Genomic DNA, 17203 nt, shown 5'->3' with positions numbered 1-17203 from the left:
AAATAAAATACCTATTTGCATGATTTATGTATATTTTTTGTTTATTATTGATTTATGTTTGTTTTTATGTTTATTTTTTGTTTGAAACCTCTGCCTTGCATGCTCTAAAAAAAGGTGGTCGGTCATGGGGGCATGCCTGGTCGGCATTAGATACAGCTGGTCGGTAGAGGGGGAACGCACTAGTGCCGCTTTATTCCTCTTTATTTAGAAAAATACTTGACGGAATGGATTGAGTCTACGATTTTTGGAAAGTGCATGGATGAAGCTATCCACCAGTATAAAACTCTTTATCCAATTTATTTTTGTCACGCTTGACAACGCCATTCTTTTGTTGGGTCGGCTTTATAGGTGTCCGGAATAGGGACATTTACCTTACAGACCTTTTTTTGTGAGTGACTATGCTGCACTGCCGTACCAAAAAAATTGAATTGTATCACGGATCAGACTATGATGTCTTTATGTATTTTGAGCCGCTGAACACAGATTCGGTGTCAGAATTGCCTCATCATCCACCATGGAGTATTCTGTTCAGACAACTTCTTTTGTGTGCTTGTGTAATCTATTATTCATGATTTTTAATTAATAACGAATTAATGAATTAATTAATGAGAAATATACAATTTTTTATGCTTTATTTTTTAAATAGCATTTATTAAAGTAAAATAAGTAATTAAAATATTTATACTTGAAACTTTAATATATAAGGGGATAAATTTGTCTTATTTTATTATATAATGTGATTAATTAATTCCGATTCATCAATATTTTAATTGCGTTTACAGAATAAAAAATCCTTTTCCACAATTAAGGTATAAACGATAACACAATGCGCACGTAATAATGTCGACAAAAAGCAAAACATCTCTAAAAAAATTTTTGTTTATAATTTATCATGCTAATGCGTATTTCCGCGAATTCTTACGATTTATAGAGCATTTCAAAATTTACTGCGAGTACTGAAAATCTATACCCAGGTAGCACATACTCGTTTTAAAAACGTTTCACAAATGTTTCTTCGAAACGTTTCATAACCTAAGCTAATCTAATCTAACCGGCTCTTGGAAACATTTCTAATTGATAAAAATATTTACTCCAAAAGCGTTTAGGGAAATATTTTTTTAATAGAAAAAATAACGTTTAAGAAACTTAAAATTTGTTTTTTTCTTTATCTGTAAAAAATTATTTTTCACAGATTTAAAATAATGCCTACCATTACATAGGTGCGTTAATATAATAATATATACAATAGCTATTTGTTACAAAAGACATTTTTAGTTTTGAACATTTTGAAACTTTTAATTACACATATACTTCTTCATTATTCTTTTTAAACTTTAACATACTATCATATAAATGTCCCACGTAGCAGATATTTGTTTAAAAAATGTTTTATACACATATACATAACGCGCGCGTAATTGGGTAGCCATATTATCTTCTCTCTCTCTCCCCCCCCCCCCACACACACACACACACACACACACACAGGGTGAATTTTAATGGCTGTCCCAACTTTTTACCATGAGAGATGGAATTACCGACTGCGATCTTAGTACACACATGGACGACATGTGCACATACATGATTCGTACATGTCAAAAATTTACCCTGTATATATAAAATTTTGAATTAAAAAATTAATTTTTATTTCATTTATAGAAACGTGAAAAATAAATTTTTTAAACTATGGTTTTGAAAAAGTTTTTGTTGAGACGTTTCTTATTAATGATTGCCAATTGAAAAATATTAGATACGTTTAGAAAACGTTTAGAAAACGAACATGTGCCATCTGAGTAGTACACGTAACATGAACTATAGATTTTTAGTACTGGCAGTGAATTTTGAAATGCAGCCTTAGATTGTTTTGTTTCAAAGGCAATTTTATATAAAATTGATTAACTGAATTTTTTTTCTTTATCAATGTTATTTTGTGTACTTAAAAATTAAAGCAAATATCATACGCGTGAACAAATATCTTAACAATTAACATAATAATTGTAACAAGAATATTAAAAAAATTGTTTATGTTATTATTTTCTGTATTAAATAAAAGTTATATAAATGTTGCAACACGTTTTCATTAATTTTAATCCTCACACTTCGTATTTGTAACAAGTTGGTCACATGGGGTGTGTCATGTCCCAACGACATCTTTAGAGTTTTATCATAATTATTTTGCATTTTTAAACTTTTGAGTGATATTGATATATTATTAACGGATTTAAAAATATGTTTTGATAATTAAAATAGTGAGAATAAGCAAATATAATAGTCCATTTTTAAGTTTGATCTAGAGTTTAATTTAGAATTGAATCTAGAGTTTTAGAGTACGTAAATTAGAATAGAAAATTACTTGGGGTGCTGTGCATCCCATGTGACCAGGGAGAGTTAATTAGAACAAAATTATATTTGAAATAAGACGTTTCTTCCAAAACATCTGTTTCAAAGAACATTTTAATCTACATTATGTATGGTTTTTCTCACATGAATGATGGGCATCGAAAAATAACGAGATCAATATATTTACAAACATAATACAATTGATATCAATTTTAATATTTACTACGTTATGTATGTACAATAATCAGTTTAATGAGGATACAATTTTATATTTTATTTTTTCATCTTAATAAAATGATAATGTACATGAATACACGTTTAATTATTACATATATATATAAGTGGTATTGTTAAAATGTTAATTTTTATTAAGTACACATTATTAAGCGCGCGCGCGCACGCACGCACGCGCACACACACACACACACACACACACACACACACACACACCCACACACAAGTACTACTTATTTGTATGCATCTGTAATCAAATAAGAAATACAATCCAAGTAGCAAACTGACGTCAAATATGGTCTTTTTAATGATGTTTGCAACGTCAAGAAGGCGTCATTAAAACTATATTTGACGTCACCTTACTACTTGGAAAAGTTGCATTATATTAACTGTACTAGATTTTATAATATAATTCTATCCTATCCTATCCTATCTAAAAAAATGCATGTAAATTCGATTGCTCGCATTTCTCGAAATTTATTGTTGTCGATTTTCCACGATGCCGATTGATTCTTTCGCTGCGCTTACTTCGTGTTGCAAGAGGAGCTGTCATTGCGATTGAATTTTGATGGCTGTTAAATTTGTGTAGATATTATCTATACAATTATCGTTGTAATTTATTTTTAAAAAGTAAGAAATAAAAAGTTAAGTAGTAGTGTCTGTGGTGTCTAGTCTGTGGTGTCTAGTCCACTTAAAAAAAGCGTATTATTGATTTTGTAACCGCTTTTCTGCAATGCTGATTGGTTGTTGGTGTCAGGTTCGTGCTGTATGACTTGCTTCATACTGTCGTCTGCTGTTGTCTACAATTGACAATCAAATTTTTGACAAGTAATTTGAAATTTTTTAAATAATTAAAATAAATATTTTAGATTAAAATAACATAATTTTAAACATAATTTTAATTAAAAAACAGAAAGAGAGAAGAAGAAGAGAGAGAGAGAGAGAGAGAGAGAAAATTAGAAACAGTTTAAAGGAGATAAGAAGAAAGAGTAAATACAAGAGTAAAATAAAGTAAGTTATTTACATGTAAATAAATTATAATTAATATTATAACTTAGTTTACAAATAAAATATTAGATATATTTGATGATCGATATTGTTGGTAATCTGACTTAAATAAATTATGAGTTTTTAATTTAATATAAATAAAGTTTCTCAAAAATAACTTTTACTGTAACTTGAATTAATTTAATCTTAACGTAACTAACTAGGTTTGTTTTTTATTTGTGTAACTTTTAACTTAATTAAATTAATTTTATAACCCATTAACTTTAATTTAATTTAGTTAAAAAATTATATTAACTTACTCAACACTGGGTTTCAGACTGACTAAACACCGTTTTTTGATAATGTAGACAATATTTAATCTTTGGCTAGCTTTTGGTGATAAACAATTTTTTTGTCATCGAAAGATAGCAAATAATTAGCAAATAATTCCTATATTAATGATTTTTTTATTTGTTTAGTGTATATGCGTTTTTTTGTAGTGGCTAAATAGCTTAATATTATGCTATCTAGCCACTAGTCGTATATAAACTAAATAAATTAAAAAATTATCATAAAAAAATCATCGATACATGAATTTTTTGCTAATTATTTTCTATTTTTTGGTGACAAACAAAATTTTTTGCCTCAGCCCAAAAAAATTGCCAGTGGCTAGACAGTTTAATAACAAGATACTACAAAAAACGTACGCAAGCTAAATGAATTTAAAAAGCAACAAAATTATGTATAATTATTTGTTAGCCTTTGGTGAAAAAAAAATTTTTTTGCTTCAACTAAAAAGATACAAATGATAACTTTTTTGCCTGGAGCAAAAAATTTTTTTTTGTCACCAAAGATAGCAAATAATTAGCAAAAAATTCATGTATTGTTGATTTTTTAATTTATTTAGTTTATATATGATTTTTTGTAGTGGTTAGATAGCATAATATTAAGCTATCTAGCCATTGATATTTTTTTTTTGGTTGGAGCAAAAAATTTTTTTTTAGCAAAAAATAGCAAATAATTAACAAATAATTCCAATGTAGAAATCGATATGTTCTGATGATATGGCTCAGACCGATATTTGATGTAGCATCAGCACCAAACAAGGATGTGTTGATCTATGTATCTAGTATGTATATTTTCTCAGTCATAAAAAAAAATTATAGGAACAGAGACAGACTTTCCGCCATATTTTTAATTTTGAAATTTTGTTTTGGAATTCGTCATCTTTGACCTAAAAAATCTTAAAACTTTAAGATGTTAAAATAATAAATACAACAGATTGATAATATAATAGATGCAAAAGATATTAATAGATACAAAAAGTAGAACAAGGGATATGAGGCTATTGCATTAATTGATTTTCTTGAAATACTTTAATCTCATATCTCTGAAATCTATCTTATGCTCAACTTAAGATTTTTTGGTAATCAATATTCCATCATAAGGTATTAATCGTAAAATATCATTACATAAATACAACTGATAATATTTTTATTTTACATTATTCTCATTTTTTATAAAATAAATGTAAATATGTAAAAGCACAAAAAATTATCTGTTTAAATAAAAAATAAACATTTATTTGTTTTACAAAAGTAATTATGCGAAGAAAATAAGCCAATTAAAGAATGGATATTATACAAATTAAAAAATGTATTATTTATTATTTTTTAATATTAAAAATGTTATATATTCAATAATAAAGTTCTATATAGTGAAGTGTTTTAAGTATTTTGATTAACGTATTAACATTATATAAAAACCAAAAAGAGCATAAGGATAAATGTTATATTAAAAGAAACTTGATTGTTACGGAAAATAAGAAAAACAATTTATTGTAATATAAATAAATAATAAATTATTTGTAATTGTTAATTTTTTAAATTTTCAATCTGCTCTTTGGTTTTATTACAAATTTTATTTAGTGTTAAATAATTGAACAACTTTAAAATGATGCAAAAATAAATCATAATTGATAAAAAAAGTGCTTTTAATAATTATTTTTAAAAACCATTTTGACATTATGATAATTTGTTCTTTTGATTCTGAGCATATTTTTAAGTTTATTATAGGTGAGAGATTTTAGAAATATTTCTGTTACATAAATTTTATGATATTTTACAGAGTTTTTTCAGAATAGCACATAAATTGTGAAAGATTAAAATCTTTCTGAAAATTTTCCAGCAATTCATACTGTATGAGATATCCTATTATATTGGAACATTTAAAAAAGCGCTAGATTTAAAATTTGACGCGTTACCCATAACAGAGAGATAAAAACAGTTTCATCTATAAGCGAAATTAATATATCAAGCCGCATGTGCGCGCATCTCATTCATTTATTAAGATTTTGAAAATATGACAGTTGCGCGTGATAAAATGGCGCGACAAATATTGACATTTTGATACTTAGATTTATTTTCCAGGTGAATTCAAGTCGAATCTCAAAGTCAATTACTCGACAATCTCTTTCCCCTTTCCCACTTTTTTCGCTCGTTCACGACATGTTCGCAAACGTTCGAATCTGCTAACTACGCGCCGGAAGATCGTACTTTGTAATTTCAGGACAATCGTTTCCATCATTCTAAATTCCGTCTCCTGTATTCCGATATAGCGTCAACTTAGATCTTCGACCATCCTTTTCGCTCTTCGCTAATAGTAGGTTCGATATAGGTCATTGATAGATTGTGATCTTTTTGGAATATACCTAGTTCTCTCACGTGAATACTGTTCTCGCGATTTGCTATCACGGACAACCCACGTCAGATAAAGCCAGATAATCCGAGATAGCGAACAAAATGATAGACAGGATTAATATAAATGAAATATGTAATTCGATGACGTTTTGGAAAGATTAAGTTTATTATCATTTTCCAATACTACTCTATCGGTAGCATGCTTAGAAAAAAGATACCGTGACATACATATAAAGTTTTGAATGCATTTGACATTCGTTTTCTTTCTATTGCCGTGAATAAATAGAAATTTTTGAGAGAAAAATTATTGAACACAACTGTTATTTGCAATTTATTTAAAGAGAATTTAACATAAGTCTCCGTTACAATTATTACAAATTACACTGTATAATTAAGAACACTGTATAATTAAACTATCCTTTTAAAAAATAACAAATATTTATGATCATTTAGAGCAGATAAAAATTGGTCTATGTTTCATTGGGAATGAAGTCATTGAAATATAAAAGAAAACGAATTATTCGTTTAAAACGTGATGGATAATTATTTTCCGTTTCATTTTCAGATATTTCGGTGATTTAATTCAATACGTAGTCGGATTTTTGTCCGATCATGACCGTAAATATTCATTTGTTACTTTTTGATAGAATAATCAAATTGCTATTGTCTGGAAACTTTTCTCAGTGTATATTCTTTGTTTGATTGTCAATTTATGTGTCATTGTAAAGACATTTTCAGTAAAAAAAAGTAAAAGTAATAACACATGTACTATTTTCCATTTGAAACGAAATTCTATTAACGATGATCGCGAAAGTTTGTCAAAATTTTTGTTTTTTAGCCAAACATAGAAATAAGATTAAAATTATTTTTGTCGCGCTTATGTTTTTGTTTGTCATTTTTGCATGCGGATTTAGTCCATAAGGTTTGCCTGCCATGCATGTACACGACACGCGTAAAATATTGGTTTAAAACAGACAGATGTTTGCGAATATTTTCATTAAACTGAAAATGTTAAATCGAATTGGTATATAAACGCCGCGAGTCTCAACTGTTTTTACTGCTCCTAAGCTCATTTTTTGTGCTTTTATGTTATTAGCTTAAAATTACTCCCAGGGGAGAGCGTTGCACGAAGAAATTTATTTCGTATTCTAAAAAAGTAATATCCATCGCGGGGATTTATACATCGTGCTATTGGTAGAGCGTACAAAGTTGTTTCTTTATTACTTGCGACAGAATTATGGCTGATCGTCATGGGAGTCATTTCTTTCAGGGGATAGATGCCCAGTGCGATCAGCACGTAAGAGATAAAATGAATTAGATAACGCTTAATTTACCGAAAGTGTTATTCAGCGACATATGCTGGTCGCGTGATTATCATAACTCGCAATTTCAGGGACAATATCTAGAATTAAGCAGTGTCCCGGGTGAAGACAACGTGAGAGATACTCCGATGGTGAATGGTTCGGGGATCCCCGAGAACTATGCGAAACCATTCCCCTAATAGTAACTGTATCCGGTTAAATACCCCGAAACGATCGCAATTGTCATCTTTACAAACCCGTCAACGATTGTCGTAGAGATCCCTGTTAGTACCAGCTAGATAGAACTAGACTAGATCCCCGAGAGACGCGAGCATTCCAGGACGAGCGCGCTCAGGATGGTCTGTAGAAAGAAATTCGGGCCCGAATAGGAGCCGAGTTGTCGAAAGAGTGAAAAAGAAAGAGGGAAAAGCGGGAGGTCACGGGAGTTAAACCACCGTAGAGTCTCTCCCGCGCGAAGGGCTACCGACAAGGAGAAAAGAACAGCTGGTGAGCCAAAGAGAGAGATAGACAGAAGAGAGATTCGCTAAGGTACGAGGAAGCAGCAGAAGCAGAGGTAGAGGTAGAGGCAGCAGCAGTGGCAGCGGCAGTGCCCGGGCATCAGGGCACAGTTACGAGGGCGCAAGCGCTACTAGACTGTTCCTGGTGCGGGCTGCTCAACGAAGAGGGGAGAAGAGACAGAAAGAGCTAGAGAGAGAAAGAAAGAGGGGGGGGGGAGAGAGAGAGGAAAAGGGAGAGAGAGTATCGGAGGGTGCCCGTAGGAAGTTTATCGGCGGTGAGTCGCGGGACGGGACGTGAAGTCCGGGTGCTTGCGCGGTAGGGGATGAGGGTGGTGGAGGCACGAGCGTACTCCGTACTCCGAGGGTTTCCAGGCAGCAGTCTACGGCCCGGGACAGAGAGACCAGGACCAGCCTCGGGAGAAGGGGAGCGAGGTCTCGTAGATTCTCTCTTACGTACCGAAGTGTTTTTCGCTCCCTCCCTTTCTCTCGTTTTCTCTTTCTCTTTCTTTCTCTTTTTCTCTCTCTCTCTCTCTCTTTCTCTCTTTATCTTTTACACACACGCGCGCGCACACACACACACACACACACACACACACACACACACACACACACACTCTCTCTCTCTCTCTCTCTCTCTCTCTATCTATCTATCTATCTATCCCTTTCATTCTCAACGTTATTCTCCCTTCGCGAACGGCGCGTTCGTGACCTTGAGTCACTGTGCCGATGCGTACCGAATCGTTTTACCGACGTATCACGGCTTTGCAACGGTGTCGTTAGCACCGGAACGGTAATTCGCGGTACGCGTACGAACGCACGGAAATGAGCGAAAGCGCTCGGCCGGGAGCTGCACGGAGCACGTGCCAGGCGCGCAGAAGGCGCTTCAGGCGACACCAGGTGCGCTAATCGTGGACCAATCGCGTGGGAAGAGCAAGATCGCGGGTGATATAGGACATTGCACCCGGGAGAAGCGCGATCGGAGATCGTGCGAGTGCGTCGGGGAACAGGAATGACGCTGCAGGCCCGCGGTAGTGTGAATGCCGCGCGTTCCAGGACAGTCCCGATGCTCGCAGCCCTGGCACCGCTTCTTATATTCGTCGGCATCGACGGCGTTGTGCACGGCATTGCACGTTCCGCGTTTTCTCAAGGTAAATTTCTCTATACAGCATATACGACAGCATATACGAGTCTTGTTTTATGATCATCTCAGAATTTTTTTAACACAAAAAATTCATCTTACGATCGCTTTCTGCTTCTGTACGATCTATGTACTCCTATATTTACTTTTCTAGTCACGCTCGTAGTGGGATGTAATGTATCTTGTCGCAAGTAAAGAGAAATCGTAGTGGCGTATAAAAATCATATACAAATGTATGCGTGTTTTATGGGATTCTCCCATTCTTCGAGTTTCGATTGAAAGAATTCACAATAACGCCTTGCGCGTAACCGATGTTATGAATTCGAAACGTTGTTTCTCCACTATTTCTGCCAACTTCTGACATAAATAGAAACAGACAAGGTTCCATGCGAAAGGTTTTTGAGATGAATTTTATTGCCGTTTGCTCGCTTGGATTCGCTACCTTTCTTTCACCTCTCTGCTACCTCGCGCGTTTTCTTCTCATGGAAGAAAAGCTACTTCGACAGCAACGGAATCGTGTTCTCCTCATTTCATCGGAGTAAACTTCATTTCGTTCGCTTCATCGTTCTCGCTTCTTTCCTTTCCGCCTTCTTGCGATTTTCAGATTTTTGAAAATAAAAATCTCAAATTCAGACTAAGAAATCTTGTAACGTTATGAAATCATGTACATTAGGAAACAGCGCAATTTTTTTCAATCGTGCGTTTGCTATCTGCTAAATCATGGTCACAAACCACGTGATCCGTCTATGCGCACTACAGAAATTGTGAAAAAGTTTCATTCGTTCATTATTTCCATAACTGTTAATTTTAACATTAATTTCTTTGTGTTCCTTGGATAAGAAACCGTTTTAATTTAATCTTTGTCAATGCTTCTCCCTTTTGATAAGATTAGTGTATGAGATTGAGCGCCGCAATTGTTATCGAATAAATTAGACTAAAAACATTTTCGTGATTTAGAATAAATTGTAAATATTTTGAATAGAAAGTTTTGCAAATATCCTATATTTGTAATACTCATAAGACTCAAAAGATTGAATCAAAATTTGAACTTATAAAGCATGGTTGAACTCGTGAAATTGTTTGCTCGTGCTTATTGTTCGATCTTTATTGATAGATATTATAAATTTATAGTTCTTAATTTTAGTTTCCCGTTCTGCTGTTTTTGTTGTTCAAAAATTATTTATTTATGATTAGAATTTTCGAAACTATATTTCGATTTTCTTATTTTGGCAACAGCCACTGATAATTCTTCCTCAATTTAGTTTATTACCGTAAATAGTATCCAAAACAAATTGAAACATTTGATCATTATAGAAGCAGTCGACATAAATATTCATTAGCTCATCAATCTATACAATGCAGAACTTTATGAATGATATGGTCGATTCAATTCCTTCATTGTCGAAACGATGTTAATCATCGACATAGGTCGTCCGATCGCGTAGTTGCGCTTTTAACGGCAGTTTGGATAGGCAAATTCGATGTTGGACGGAGTTATTACGAGAAGCAAAGCGTCGTAAGGGATTTTGTTCAAGGATTTGCATTGATTTGCTTGTCGGCAGAACTTAGAGAATTAATTGCAAAGCGTATAGCTTTAACCGCGGGCAAAGTCGTTAAATCTACCACGTAAGTAGTTCTCGCGGTAAAGGTCGCTTTCTGAAGGTCATTTTGGAACAGCACCGACACATCTCTCTGTCTTTCTCTCTCTCTCTCTCTCTCTCTCTCTCTCTCTCTCTCTTTCTCTCTCTATTTCGTTTTTTTAAATATTCCTCGAGCACATACCTTGCACGTTGACATTGTGTACGATATTTCTCGTGTTTCGTGTTTTCCAGATCACGTATGTACACAGTGGTTGAGTTGTAAGGTATGAAGTGTGCGCGCAGTAACACGTATCGACAGCAGCAAAATGCGAAAATCAATTTTTGACGGGTCATCAGTAAACGTCTATCGCAGGATGCGCGACAGTTCCTCGATGGTTTCACAGGTGAAATCGAGCAAACGCGTGTTGTCTCCTTTCCTCTTGTACCTCCCTCGCGCTCGCTTCTACTTTATTCTATTCCAGCTGTTTGGTGCTTACGATAGAACGGAATTGAGCTTATGGCAGATCGCTTTATCGTTTTGCTCTATTAAATTTAACCGTCATTATATGCGCATTGTTGCTTGATGTAGACACATAAAGTTATGCATGTCGTGTGATATTACGTTAGGGGATAGTGTATATTGGTATTAACCGTAATAAGTTTGAAGTAAGCATAGCAAACATTTATAACACATATATTACTTCGAATACATAGATACGCAAATATGCAAAATAACAATGCGTATCTGCGGATGCGATGTGGAACAACTTTTCGTATATAACCGTTAATGTGTGTGACAGACGAATAACGACATTTGCATTGTTTCTGGATCACGCGCGGAAGGTAAAATCCTCGCACGAAATTTGTCAAAATTTCAAACATGTTCGTTAGCGTCATTTGGATATCGAATGCCGAGAGAGAGAGGAGGGGGGGAGAGAGAGAGAGAGAGAGAGAGAGGAAGAAAAACGACGCTAACGTCGTTTAAATTAAAATTTATTTATTCGGAAATCAACTTAACGATCCGTTTAAACGCATAAGGTTAACTATTACACGAAAAGAAAAATCCGACGTAACCCCCTCGGGATGACCGTTCAACTCTTTGCCTTTAACCTTCCCTCCGGCAAAAAGTCATTCTGTAGTGGTTGCACTTTTTATCTAAATAACACATACCATATGGCTACTGCCAACTATCTCACGGAGTCCGACCACTCATGTTCCATCTTTTTTTTACATTTTTCTATGTACCAATGATAAGTGTCATTAATAATTTTTTTCTTTTTTTTCTAATGTATATATATACTATATGCGCGCGCGCGCGTTAAAAAAGAAAATTTATTATTGACACGTGTCATTATGTTTCTTCTTGTACATATCATTCCAGTGAAACGTCTGTAGTATACCAGTAGATTACTAATGTTCGTATTAAACCGTTTTTTTTTAATCTACCGATATAATCCAAGTTAGTCTAATGGCAGATTGGCAGCAGATTTTTGTTTTACTTCTGCTATCAATCTACATTCAATTACTACACTGTATGTAGAGCTGTTTTGTTTCTATCATCAATTTGCTGCTAAAAATTGCATATGAACAGATTCTATTTTATTTTACACAACATTCTGTGTGTGTGTATGTGTGTGTCGTCATCTATATAATATGGTTGCCACTTAAATTATGGTTGTAACACATATGTATATAGTAATTATTTGCTAAGATTGGAGCAAATAATGTTATTTTCAGAGTGTTACTTTTTTGTATGGAAAGGTGAAAAATAACATATTGTGACAATCTTAATTTTTTCTCTGCGTATATAAAATTAGAAAACAATTGTTTTATTGGTTCAAAAATTATTCAATCTTTGATTTGCTGTTTATTTAATTTTTATATAAAATAGATCTTATCAGTACTTATTTAATGAGTAGTAACAAATTAATCTTATCAGTAAATTTAATGAAAAAGTAACAAATTAAATCAAACTTTTTACATATACTGATAAAATTTAATAAATATTCATTAAAGTTTATTCAGATCTATTTATGTTTATTTCCATCAAAGTAAATTAACATAAATTTTAATTTCACTTACTCTATAACTTTTTCTAATTCTTAAAACTAAAAAAAGAACAAGTAACTTAAACCGAGATTAAAGTTAATCTATATTGATACATTATTCATTTAACATTTATCCACTCATAAAGAAGATATCAAATCAATACTCAAATGTATCGAAATGTAATCTCTTTTTCGCGATGCTGATCGATTCTCCTGTTGCGCTAATTTTATGTGCAGTTATCATCGTGGAGTTAGTAAATGATAATTCGTATAAATGATTATCAATTTATTTTTAAAAAGTAAGAAATATCACGTAAACAATTCAATAGCACGCATAAAGCGCACGTTTGCGACGTGTAGTATATCAAAACCGTTATATTACACGGAACGATTTTTATTTATTTTTGAATGAGCCTCTTGATACGTCAGCGAATTTGGTCAATGAATTTTTTAATTCGCTAGCGTCTACAATTTTAAAATCGCGGCATTTAATAATTGCCGCGATAAATTTTCGACGCTTGTTGTTGATATAGAAGTAGGCAGCGTTATATAAATATATAATTGTACAAAAATTGCACATAATTATATGTATTTTCATATAATTTAATATAATTAAATATGATTAAATATGATGAAATTTTTACTGGATAATAAATGCCCTGTTGGTCTCGCTGTGCGTGTACTTGGCTGTTTAATCAAGTGTGATTATGAAAATTATTCATGTCACAGCGATCACTAGATGCCGCGACTTTAAAATTATAAACACTAGCGAATAGAAAACGCTGAAATGCTGGCAACTTTGTAATGTTTATTAGCAACATGTAAATTGTTTAATCCTAGCAAATTTTCTCGGAATTTTGGTTTGGAAGTGTGACGATAAAAGACGTTAGCGACAAGCAAATCGCTCCGTGTAAATAACGCTTACAATTGCATTGAAATATGATTATTTACATAAGTTATTTGCATAAGTTGTATAACCAAATAAGTTGTTTTATGCTTTGGTTTTAGAGACATTAGTAAAATAAAATCGTATGTAAGCACATTGTGAAGCCCCTTAACTGACAAACTGGCTTTACGTATGTGTGTATATGTAAATCTAATCTATGGAAAATGACACAAATGAACTTGTTTGGGTAAGAGGTTTCGAGATATCAGGATTGAGGGTACCGATTTTAATTTTGGACTGGTTACAATCGAAAACTCACATCAATATTATATAATAAAATTGCCATTAAATTATAATTTTAATTATAATTAGTTTCTAAGATATTTTAAGTAAAAGTGAATTTGGCAGCTAAATTCTAGATAAAGTTTAAGTAGCGCCGCGACATTTGCAAAGTGAAGTTTGCATTATAGCACGATTTGTTATGTACTTGGTGTAATGCCGTTACTGTGTCGCTTGATGTGCAACATATTTCGTACGTTATTATATATTTTTATGTATTTTTTTATATTTAAAATTGTTTACTGGGAATATAATTCAAAAATTCCTATTATATAATTACCTGTAAAGAAAAAAAATCTAATAAAAATCAATACACTAAGTAAAGACTTGGGAATTTCCTTTACAATTAAATAAATTAAATTGTATTTATAAATATAGTATTAAAAATTTTTAATAAAAAGCTTTTAATTAAAAAACTTTGTTTTTTAAATTATGTTATTATTATATAGCAAATAAGAGGTATATTAAGGGTGTGTGTATCGGACATACAATCTTAGACAAAAGTGCATGAAATTTGAAATACTTAAATATCTACGCCTAACGCATAATAAATTTAGATGTAAGAAACTTGAACGATAGTTGGAGTCTTATTTTTACTTTTACAAAGGTATTTTTCACGTATTTGCGATTTTTTTCACTTATGAGTTTAAACTTTTGATAGTGAAAATGCACAAGTTATATTTTATTTCTTTAAAACGGTATAGTGAAGACAATTGAAACTTGGCAGATATTTTCATCTATTCGTATACTAGATGTACAAAAAAATTCAAAACACTGGTACTATTTCTTCTATATTTTTTTAGCTGTTTATCCGTCAAGATCGTTTTTTTCCATAAGATAGAAAAGGATGCCATGTAAAATCAATGAAAATTAAAATAGTTATAATTTAGCAACCGTTTAGTGGATGCGTTTTCAATTTTTTGCAGTACATTAGGAAAACTAAAAGAACAATTTCACAAGTTTTTAGCAACTTTGTACCATTTTGAACTTTAGTCCGATACATCCTTAAATCAATATGAATTTATAATGTTTTAGTTGTCGCATCTTTGATGTTACGCTTTTAAATATGGGAACCGTGATTTACTTGGCATTTGTAGAGTGTTTTCTATCTGAATTACTTATTTCTATCCGAACTATTCCATTTAAAAAATTCTGTTAATTTTCAGAATAGGGTTTGCGCAAACCTAACCTAACCTAACTTTGTTAGTTAATTTCATTCATCGCACACGCAGGCACGCAGGCACGTATGCAACTTGATGCTCATGCGGTGCCATGCGGCGCGGCGTGCGCAAACGTTCTTTTCTTCTGCATGTTGTCTTGATATATGAGAAAACTTTTCATCTACGTGTATCAACGCTTTTACGCGGAGCGTCCCGCATGCGCTTTAGTAGACATTTTAAATGACAACAACGAAGGCAGAAACATAGATTTTTTATACGAGGACGCAGGAATTTTCAATCCGAAATAACATACGAATTAGTTGGCCAAAGTCAAAGAGAGATAACGGCTTGAGGCATATTTGCGCTATCAATCGTCTTATTAAAACACGGAACGTCTTCAGCTTTGTAAGGGGGCATAGTTTCTATTTTGAAATTATGTCCCCGGAGGAGTAACTCCGATATGGAGCCGGTCGGATAGATACGGAAGTCGCGCGAACGCAGGAAATGGAGATACGACCTAGGAAATCGTGCACGGAGCACGACCTACTTCGTAAAACAGCCGGAATTCAGGATTCCGTTATTAAGAAAACTTCGATGCTGTCGTCCGGGTATAAATTTTGCAACTGCTGGAACACGACCGCCGCGGAACTAGCGTAAGGCAACTGCTAGATCTATTTCCGTCAACGCGCATTGCACACCGTCCCGATTGGTCGATCGATTGATTATTTTCCTCTTATGTCAGTGACTGAAATAATTATAATCTTGAAGTATTGACATATCGATATAGAGCTATTTTCTGACCTGATTTTTGTTAATCCGTATGGAAGCAAAATATTTACTTGAGAAAGTATTTTCCTTCGTTGAACCTTGAAGAGAACCCGTTTTTAAGAATTGTACTATATTATACAAAGTATGAGAGAGAGAGAGAGGGGGGGGGGGGATAGAGAGCGCGCGCAATTATAAGAGATGCAACTTTTTAAATATTTATTGATATATTTAAATTATAATGTCATTTTTTATTATTGCACATTATCCAATGCCATTATCAATTGGGTAATATGCAATAATAAAAAATATTATCATATTTTACAAAAATGATAAATCTCAGACAACACGATGTCAAAAATCAGGTCATAGGACGTCTTATATCTCAACTTTAGACATTGTGCTGTGTGGATATATTTATGAAATTAATTTTTTAATTAGTCAATATCTTTTTCTAAAAAAAATTTTGAAAACTGGCTTTTTCGGCCTTAATAAAATAGAATACTCTCTTAAAAGATTTTTATTTTTTGTTGTATTGCCGAAAAAACCGAACAACAAAATTGTATGTATGCTTGTGCATGTAAATGTTAATCTTAGATAAACAATTTTGTTTAAAATAATTTATTTGAATTGTATGGAAAATTTAAACATTGAGTGACAAAAAGAACCGCTATACGTTACTAGGTTGAAACTCAAAAGCCAGACCTAGTTTCAGTGTGATTTAAATAATGTTGATAAATTTATTATTGTTCAGGATGGGAATAATTAACGGTATGGTTGTAGAGAGAAAGAGTAACGTACGCAAAACGTTAATTAACTATACCATGCTCTTCGTGAAACTCGTACAAAATGCAAAATAGTAACGATGAAATGTGCAACAGTGAAGAGAAATAAAACGTTACAATATTATTATCACTTGACGTTGAAATTTTTCCAAATATGTGTCGCACATTGGGTAGTTGCATTGATAAAAAACAAGCATTTATAATGGTGAATAGTCATCCGACAAAGTGGATAATCATAATCGGATTCAGCAAATAAAAATACGCAAGTAATCTATTTCAAATGTTAAAACACGGCATTTTCACTTGGGAAAGACTAACTCTGTAGTAATTACGTGCTGCACTGTAAACATCACACAATAGCTAGTATACGAATTTTATCGTGGTAGAAGTTACGGTAATTACAATTTATTTGAATGTCCAATT

The 17203-nt window shown here is 32.7% G+C and overlaps 1 protein-coding gene across 2 annotated transcripts in view; it reads left to right on the top strand.

The window, feature by feature from the left end:
• The first annotated feature begins 8348 nt into the window (after positions 1 to 8348).
• Positions 8349 to 17203, top strand: part of LOC105833566 (lachesin) — a 69780-nt gene continuing 60925 nt past the window's right edge. Inside the window, exons 1-2 of one of the 2 annotated variants that reach the window (XM_012675399.3) lie at positions 8349 to 8511; positions 8860 to 9227. In XM_012675399.3, the coding sequence (XP_012530853.1) occupies positions 9089 to 9227 (139 nt within the window). In that variant the 5' untranslated portion in view covers positions 8349 to 8511; positions 8860 to 9088. Of the gene's footprint in view, positions 8512 to 8648; positions 9228 to 17203 lie in introns of those variants that run through there. The other variant, XM_036286592.1, reaches the window with a different exon arrangement.

This window comes from Monomorium pharaonis, chromosome 5, assembly GCF_013373865.1.
Source record: "Monomorium pharaonis isolate MP-MQ-018 chromosome 5, ASM1337386v2, whole genome shotgun sequence".
Taxonomy (NCBI): domain Eukaryota; kingdom Metazoa; phylum Arthropoda; class Insecta; order Hymenoptera; family Formicidae; genus Monomorium; species Monomorium pharaonis.
Note: the sequence above shows the minus strand (reverse complement) of the source record. Positions and strands in the feature narration are given on the sequence as shown.